The sequence below is a fragment of the Gekko japonicus genome, unplaced genomic scaffold (assembly GCF_001447785.1).
Source record: "Gekko japonicus isolate JY-2015 unplaced genomic scaffold, Gekko_japonicus_V1.1 scaffold2391, whole genome shotgun sequence".
In the NCBI taxonomy this organism is placed as follows: Eukaryota; Metazoa; Chordata; class Lepidosauria; order Squamata; family Gekkonidae; genus Gekko; species Gekko japonicus.
In genome coordinates, this window is record NW_015170963.1 from 178,351 (window position 1) to 187,712 (window position 9,362).

At 46.2% G+C, this 9,362-nt stretch overlaps 1 protein-coding gene across 1 annotated transcript in view; it reads left to right on the top strand.

The window, feature by feature from the left end:
• Positions 1–323: 323 nt before the first annotated feature.
• Positions 324–9,362, top strand: part of IRX6 (iroquois homeobox 6) — a 37,797-nt gene continuing 28,758 nt past the window's right edge. The window contains exons 1-2 of the mRNA XM_015418932.1: positions 324–396; positions 9,179–9,309. Of these exons, the coding sequence (XP_015274418.1) occupies positions 324–396; positions 9,179–9,309 (204 nt within the window). The remainder of the gene's footprint in view (positions 397–9,178; positions 9,310–9,362) is intronic.

A 9,362-nucleotide genomic window follows, 5' to 3' on the forward strand; every position in this document is an offset into this window, starting at 1 on the left:
AGATCTTTTAACTAGAGATGCCGGGGATTGAACCGGGGACCTTCTGCACGCCAAGCGGATGCTTCACCACTGAGTCCCGGCTGCTCCCACTTTGAAACTGGCTACATTGCAAAGAGAGGACAACTCTGGCTACGTCCACATGTTAGGCCTGTAGCACCATCACTCCACGATAGCAGCGATTCTCAACTGGATCATTTAGTATTTATTTGTTTAAGACATTTATGAGCCGCTTTTCTACCCTGTGGAACTCAAGGCAGCTTACAATGTAAATAAAACCATAGAGATAGATAGATAGGATAGATAGGATAGACACCAGAGACAGGATGCCGACCCCGAAGACTGCCTGGAGGAAGAAGCCGGAGCCGGAGAACAACAAGCCCTGCCACCTGGGTGCCGGTAGGCAGCCCCACCACTGTACTATGTGGCCTTAGATAGGGAATGAATTGTATTTGAAACTTGCCTGTAAACAGCTCAGAGACCCTTCGGAGTCAGAGTGGTATATAAGTCAAATGTATAAATAAATAAAAAATAAATAGATAGATTGGATAGATTAGATTAGATTAGATTAGATAGATAGATTAGATAGATTAGATAGATTAGATAGATTAGATAGATAGATGGATGATAGGTAGGTAGGTAGGTAGGTAGGTAGACAGACAGACGTAAAAGATTGCAATTTAAAATCTCTTTTAAAACTGGCAATAATTTCTATTAAAAAACCAAATTAGTCAAATGCAATCCTAAATAAAACTGTCTTCAGCTGCCTCTTGAAGATCAAAAGGGAGGGGGCCAGGTGGACCACCCTGAGAAGTTTGTTCAGTAATCCAGGGGCTGCCACCAAAAAGGCCCTCTTTTGTGTGACCACCCCTTCTTTGATTGGTGAGATAGTCAGGAGGGCCTCTCGCTGTGACCTGAATTCCGGGACGAGAAAGCCTGGGGAAAGATGATCCTTCAGACACCCCGGTCGCAAGCTCCCTCGGAAAGTCTAGTTGCCAGCGACTGCTAAAATAGCAACAATAGAGCAACACCCAACCTCGTGTGGAGGACGGGCTAAAAACAGCATCTCAAATGTGCAGAGCATCTTCGCAGCTGAGAAAGGGTTCTGCAATTGAGGCTTTTCCCCCCATCTGGAGAAAAAAAAGAATATGAGTTTATAAATTCACAAATAGAATGAATATAGAAATAACAGGGGAGGCCCTTGTGAGGAAGACGGAGCAGGGACCTGAAGCTGTGGAGAGAGATCTGTTCCTGAAGATATTCCTGCAGAGAGAATCATCACATTTAAATTCAGGGACTCAAACTCATCTTGGCAATTTGATCTAATAACACTGCCTTCCCCAAACAGCCCAGATCTCCCCTTGACTGACAAGTCATCATTGCGCATTACTTTGCAGGTTAAATCAAGTCTGAGTGTCACACGCCATGGAATGATCGACCGTCTCTCTTGAAGTCCGGGCACCTTCTGGGTCTTCACTTGAAACAATTAAAACACTCTATCATGTGTTGCTTTCTTAGATCGCTTTACATATCCCTGTTTGTCTTTTGGGGTTTTTTTTGTAGGATTGTTAGTTTGTCGTCCCCCCCATCTTTCCTGGTTGTACGTGTTTGATGCTAGCTGTGGAAATCAGGCAAATAATCAGGCAGGTCTCCCAACTCACCCAGCAGAGATGCCAGTTTGTCAAAACAATTAGTGTTCATTTTGTGTGTATTTGGTTAGATCTGCAGTGACTGATCAGTATAAATTATGTATTGGAGCCATCCAGATGCACTTGTTTATTCATGCATGGACTTGAAGAATTTCCATCTCCATACAGTACACACACACATATGCACGCACGCACACACACACACAAGATCCAGACTGGAAACCAAAAATCTACGATGCTCCAAACATAATGTTGGACTCTCTGTATTGTACTCTTAAATTTAAGGCCCTTTGAGTTCTCACTTATGAATCCTGCAAAGATCTTGCCCTTCTGTTTTGTCAAGTAAACACACTTTAAGTCCTCCCATTGTTGTATTTTCTTGTTATTCCCACTTGGAAAGATGCAGTTCAAAGACACAGCCATTAGCACACAGTGAGTTTATTTCTAAATTTTAAAAAGGCATCCTAAGAAATAATCATTTTAAATATGACACACAAAATTAAAGATTTCATGTCAATCTCCAAGGCATTTAAAATTGCTCTTTTCTAACAGCAGTGATTCCTCAGGCAAAACCGTTTGGTGAAATACAGATTCGGGTTTAAGGGCTGTCATTTCCCTGAACTTCTCTTTACAGAGGAAGAAACGGGAATAGCTGTTGTAAATATATAGATGATGTTTGGGGGGAAACAGGGTTTCGGTAGCCAGAGAGAAATTTCTACTAGAACTCACCCGTTGGAAATATATAAATAAATAAATAAATAAATGACATGGCTGAAAAGAAACTCTCCAGTGTGATTTAAGATAACCAGAAAAGTTAGCATTATCAAACCCAGAGGGGTCCAAGAATCCATTCATGTAAGCTTTATGCCAATGTTTACAACCCGCTCAAAGAAAGATGTTTCAGAATTTCCTGACAGGTTGTTTCCTAGCCTCCTAAGTGAAATAAAAGAGATTCCGCATATATAACAGCAGAATTGCAGAGGAACCAAAGACAGCAGCTTTGTCTTCTCAGAAAATATAGATCTCGCAGAGGGAGAGGCAATTGGGTAGAAATGGTAGAAGTTAACGCCAGTTTCGAGGGAGCATAGTTCAATATTCCAGGTTGCTATGGGTATTGGGTAATTTTAAATGGTCACATGCTCCCGGTATTAGTGCAAATGTATATACATAGATTACGGTATGGAAAAATCACTAAAGGGCAGTAAAGAGAGAAACTTAATTGCAAAAGGGCTTCTTATAAAGCGACCTTCTGCTGCTGGACACATAGCAGGTAATGAATTCTTTCTTTGCTTTTTAATTAAGGAATGTACTGATTTGCATTATCTAAATCACAACATTGATTCCCCCCCCCTCCACAGAATGATGGCTTTAGTTTCAGCTTTCTCATTTGTTTTTATGGACCAGAGCAAAGGAAATAAATTAACATATTGTATTTTTAGGGGGGGGACATAAGGCTACTTGCCTATAATTCAATAGTTCTATGTCGCTCTTTCGTAACTGTTCTGCTGGAAAAAGATTTAAACACCATTTTTTTTAAAAAAAATCCCAGTTGTGCTTGGAGCATTTAAGAAATACATGAACAGAAAAGAGCAATTAATGTGCACACCGCAGCGTGCAACTCTTCTGACATATACACGGTTCCATAAAAATTGCTGAGCCAGGTGATTTAGAACAAGTCGTTTTATTTCGATATAATTAATGTTCTCTTTCCACTGGGGATTTACACAATTAAATAATTAGCCATAATGTCACCCAAGGGTGTTCTTAATGACTCGGAGTGTACATTTATCTCTGTTAACAATAATTCAACCTGATCAAGTTTATATTTTGTCAGGGAAAACCTGTGCTATTGTGTTTTGTTCTGTTTTGTCTGTTTCAAATTAGAAAAGATTAGCCATCCTAGGGCAAACCATCACAGTCAGGTTTGATTTAAAGATAATTATTACTCTTCTTCAGGTAAGTCAGCGGTGTCTGGATATAAACAAATTGGGTCTTTCTGCATAACTGGTTAAGCAGTCTTGAAAGCTATGGAACATTACAGGCCACTTTCTGCAAAGAAAAAAATATGCACAATATTTTTAAAAATACAGATACGATGGGATGGTATCACAGCGACCTACAGAATGCTGGAATCGTCAGTCCCTTTATTTAGTTGGACAGATGAAAAATACCGGAAACAGAGGGAGACTCTCTTCTGACTACTTCTTCGTATTCCACAAATCAGGGTAAAAGCATTCCTGCAGTAAGAGCTATTTCACATGTTAACAGCAGTGACTGGCAACCACTGGTGTCTGCATACTCCACCAGGACATCACACCATCTTCCACTCTTTAGTAAGCACCCTTGTAGAATGCTCACATTGTTGAACTTTGTTAAATTTGGGGGTTTACAGTGGTGGTTGTGTTTTCTTTAATAAATCCAATGGGGCATCTTTGAAGGTCAAATAATGTTCAGAAAGCCGTCAACAAGCTTTCAAGAGATATAGACCTTTCCTAGGCTCAGTGCCTGTAAAACGAAAATTAAAAGGTAAGGAGAGGGGAGAGATAATAGAATTAATCCTCTCTGTGGGGCTCCCTGGTAGGTGGCAGTGAGATAGCATAGCGACCAATGAGAATGAAATATGAACTGGGAGGCTGCGCATTCGAATTTCATCTCCCCTTAGTCTTGGGTAAGCCAATCTCTTTTTGCTTTAGTTCCACCATCAGCAATATCTATTTACTATATATGTATCTATACTCTAGGAGCTGCGGTGGCTCAAGTGGTTAAGATGCTCAACTGCAGGTTGTGAAAGGTCGGTAGTTCAGCAGTTCGAGACCCGAGTGTGCCGCATGACGGGGTGAGCTCCCAACTCTAGTTCCAGCTCCTGCCAACCTAGCAGTTCGAAAGCAAGAAATTGCAAGTAGATAAATAGGTACCACTTCGGTGGGAAGGTAACAGTGTTCCGTGCACCTTGGTGTTTAGTCATGCCGGCCACATGATCATGGAAATGTCTTCGGACAGCGCTGGCTCTTCGGCTTTGAAACGGAGATGAGCACCGCAACCCTAGAGTCGGATTTGACTGGCTTTCGAGCAAGGGAACCTTTACCTTTACCTTTTTATCTATACTCCATAAATATTATAGTCATGTGATATATTTATTTACTATATATTCATCACACTCCTTGGGGACAAGACCTTTGAGGCAGTTTCAAACCATGTAAAACAAACCGTTCAGCCACACAGACCACCAAGTCACAACCATTTATTTACTTGTTTGCAAATGTTCCGCCGTTTGAAGCACCGCCCAAACATCTATGCAAACACACCCAGGGAAGGGGTTTCCGGTTTGTTCCCAGCTCACCCGAAGATTTCACTTTTGCAAATCAATGGCGCACTCTATCAAATCATAAGGTCAGCACCAATGCTCCCTCTAAGCTGTGAGGTCTCGTGAGCAAAAATTCTACTTCATGAACTGCCGGCATTAAGTTGTGAGCGAGCGATTTGGCTGCTGCATAAATTAGTTTGCTCTGGAGCCTTCCTTCCTGAGCGAAGGCAAAAAGGTGTGAGCCAGAGGCTAGAAAACTGTGAGCTAGCTCACACTCACTCAGCTTAGAGGGAACACTGGCCCAGCACTCTACAGCCCTTAAGCAAATCCAGCTCTGAGAGAAACATCTCCTTCTGGTCTTCTGATTCCAGACCCACAGGCTGTTGGCTGTGGGGTGGTACATATGGGGAGGCTGTGCCCCCCCCTTTCCCTCATGCCCGGCCCTAAACTATTTGCAAACCGTTGATGAAAAGTTTAATGCTCTGCAGCAGTGCAGACATGTTTAAACAGAAGAAGAGGAAGAAAGGGAAACAGGTGTCCGTCTAGAACGTATTATGTACGACTTCCTGTAGCAGACAGAGGTAGCCGAGTCAAGCCCGGTAGCACCTTCAGAACCAACACGATTTGTCAGGAGGAAAGAGCAAGAGTCCAGTAGCACCTTAAAGCCTGACAACATTTGTGGCAGGGGAGGAGCCTTCCTGAGTCCCTGCTCTTCTTGAGTGACCAGTGTTCCCTCTAAGCTGAGTGAGTGTGAGCTAGCTCAGTTTTTTTAGCCTCCGGCTCACACACTTTTGCCTTAGCCCAGGAAGGAGGGCTCCAGAGCAAACTAAATGATGAAGTTGCCAAATCGCTCGCTCACAACTTGAATGCCAGTAGCTCACAAGGTAGAATTTTAATTTTTTTTGCTCAAAAGACTCCACAGCTTAGATTGGCAGTGACTCGGAAAAGCTCCTGCTCTGCCACAAATGGACTCCTGCTCTTTTCTGCTGCTACAGAGATGTGACCTTGGGTCAGTCACAAGCTCTGGCACAGCTGTCCTTGAAAAAGAGCAGTTTGTGTCAGAGCTCTCTCAGCCCCCCCCCACCTCACAGGGTGTCTGTTGTGGGGAGGGGAAGGGAAAGGAATTTGTAAGCCGCTCTGAGACTCCAAGTGAAGGGCGGGGTATAAATCCAATCTCTTCTTCTTGCTCTTTTCTGCTGCTACAGACAGACTAACATGGCTACCCATCCAGATTTCCAGACTGTGAGCTTTGGAGAGCTTTGACTCTGGAAAGCTCACATTCTGAAAGTTGGCCTCTAAGGTGCTATTAGACTCCAGTCTTCTTCTCTTCCGCTGCAGACCCACAGGGCTACCCTCTGAAGGGACACAGAAGAGTGTGTGTTTGAAGGTGGGGAGCAGGCCCCACAAAAGACAGGAGAATGAGAGAGTCGGTAGGGTCAGAGACTCCAATTAATGAGAAGGGAGAGAAATAAGAGAGAGAGACAGAGAGAGAGAGAGACTGCAAGCAGAAGGGATTTCTACCTGGCCGAGAGTATTCCATCCCCCGCGGTAGCAGGTTGACTGTTGATTCCCCCTTTTGGCAAAGACGGGTGGCTGAGCGCCTGATCTCCCTTCCTCCCGTCTAATCTTGATCTGGGCTGCGGCCGGTCTGATCAGATCTTCCACTTCACTCGCGGCTCTCTAGCGCCACCCGTAGAGGATGTGCGTCTCTGCAATCGCCTTTAATAAAAAAAATTGCATCTCTACCTATTTGTCTTCAATAACCTCCGAGAAGAGTCCACGGGCGTCTAGGCCCGCGCCCTGCTTTTGGGGTTGAACCGGATTAATAGCTCATTTGGAGAGTTTTCACGGACGGGGGAGTCATTCTGTCCCGTTCAAAGCTCCCCCATTAAAGGGTTGTTGCTGTTGCTGATTTTTTGCTAGGAAAGTTTTGGAAGGGCAGGGGGGGGGGGAAAGAGACCTGGTCTGTTTCTAGGGGGATTAAAGGGCCCGTTTACACACCGGGAGTAAGAAAACAAAGAAGCGACGCCTCGTGGCCTAAAGGAACAGCAAGGATGCCTCGCTACAATATTTATCTCACCCTCTCTCCAAGGAATGTAGGGCAACGGAAACGGCTCCACCTGTCACTGGTTTGTTTGCACAACGACCCTGCGAGGTAGGTAGGGCCGAGCGAGAAAGAGACTGGACGCCTACTTTGCTTCACGACCGAGTTGGGATTTGAACCCTGGAGTCCTTCATTTTAGTTCGCTTTGCTCGATCTAAGAGGTCGAAGGAAAGAGAGGATTCAGAGCAGGAACCGGTTGGGGAAAGGAATTTAACGTCTCGTTAGGGACCTAGGGAGGAAGAAATACCTTCCCTCCCCTTGCCTTGCATCCATGTGGACAGAAAGCCCCACACACACACGCTGCTGGCGCTCCTTCAATATAGAGCAAACTCTGGAATAACTCCTCATTTTATTTCAGGCATACACACGAGGAGAGAGAACTCTGGATTAGCTCTTGGGTTTTGGGACACTGGGGGAGAGAGAGAGAGACAGAGAGAGAGAGACAATATTCGCACTACAATCTGGAGTCATTCCAGACTAAGGGCCTCAATTCGGTGCACGTTTGCAGCGTAACTGCCTTGTTGCATTGCGCACCCAAATGCGCCGTCTAGATTAACTCCTGTTATATGTATTTATTTGAAAGCCCCTTTCGGAAGAGTCGCCCAAAGCGCCTTTCGTGGCAGAGGTGCGCGCGTCGGGATCACACCTCGCTGCCGAACGGGCCGGGCGTTCAAGCGGCTGGTTAAACAAGGGCCGGGCCATTTGTTAATTGAGGTAATTACGCGCCGGCGGTAATAGGCAGGCCGGTCCCCGGGCAGCCATCAATCATCCTCTCATTGATCTGTCAGCGCTTTCTCTCGCCGCCGCCCCCCCAACCTTTCCAGCAGTTGTCGCCTCTTGAGGCCATTCCGGGGTCTGCCGGAGACCCTCATTTTATTGGGGGGGGGCGGAGGTTAGGTCCTTAGACTGCGCATCAGAATTGCAAAGGAACAGAGAGAGGGAGGGGGCGGCTAGCCCTTGAAGTCCCTCCCCCATGCCGGTCTAGGTGAGGCTGTTCTTGCTTCCATGGGGGGGTCTACCCCCCTCCCCATGCCCGCTGGTGCAGCGGCCCCTCATTTGCCTGGTTCTACCGCTTCCCTCCAGGAGGGAAAGAACGTGAACATTTAAAGCACTGTGTCTTTTTATTAGTATTATTTAGAGGAACGGCTTTCTGGGTTGGCGGAGGGACCCACACGGAGACCGACCGTGCCGGCAGGCCAGCGCAATCCTAAACAGAGTTAGGCGCTCGGTCTAGGGTCGCGCCCAGAGTGGGAAAGAACCCATTCCCTCTGTCATAAAATACCCCAAGGGAAACGACTTCTCCCGGTTGAGATGGGCTGCGTTTAAGCGATGCAAACGCTTGGAGAGCCGTGCAGACTGAGACAGCGGCTGCTCGGTCAGGGCGCAGCTTTTAATTTTGTTTTAAAATAATTTATCCTACTCCTTTAAATTAAAGAAAAAAGTGTGGGGTTTTTTTCCCCGTCAGCCCAAATCAGCCGGTAGCAGGCTCCATTCTAGAAAAGACGTATTCTTCTCCTCCTTTCTCTCCTACACAGGAGGAAACAACTTTAATGCAAGGAGCTCACAAAGTAGAATTTTTGCTCACAGGACTCCACAGCTTAGAGGGAACCTTGGTTGCGAGATCAGTCGGGATGCCTCCGAAGAGCACGATCAGTGTTCCCTCTAAGCTGAGTGAGTGTGAGCTAGCGCACAAGTTTTTAGCCCCCAGCTCACACATTTTTGTCTTGGCTGACGAAGGGTGACTCCAGAGCACGCTAATTTATGCAGCGGCCAAATCACTCGCTCGCAACTTTAATACTAGTAGCTGACAAAGTAGGATTTCTTGCTCACAGGACGCCGCAGCTTAGAGGGAGCATTGGTCACGATCTTGGGTCTGCTTGAGTAAGAAGTCCCAGGAGAACGAGGCTGAAAGCCTATGCAGCTTTACCGAAGAGTAAGCCTCGCCGGACCCTGTGGAGCTTACTTCCAAGTAGACGTGGCGAGGATTTGGCGGGGGCTTTCGCTTTAGGCTGCAATCCCGGCCTCAGTCCCTCGGGAGGAAGCCCCGTGACATCCGGTAGGGCTGCCTTCGGAGGCGCGGTGGGATCTAATTCTGAAAGGGCTGCGCTCCACGATTCCTTCTAGACGAGCCCTTATATCGCAAGCCGCCTCTCGAGACGCAAGGGATAAAGGCGGCTCATACATACTTTGAAATAACTCAAGTCACGTCTGACCAAGTGGGCTGTGCCTCGCTGCCCCATCGGTTCATCTCCAAAGTACCACGAGGTTCTTGGTCGACTTGGGTCCGCTGTAAGACTGACCCGGCTTT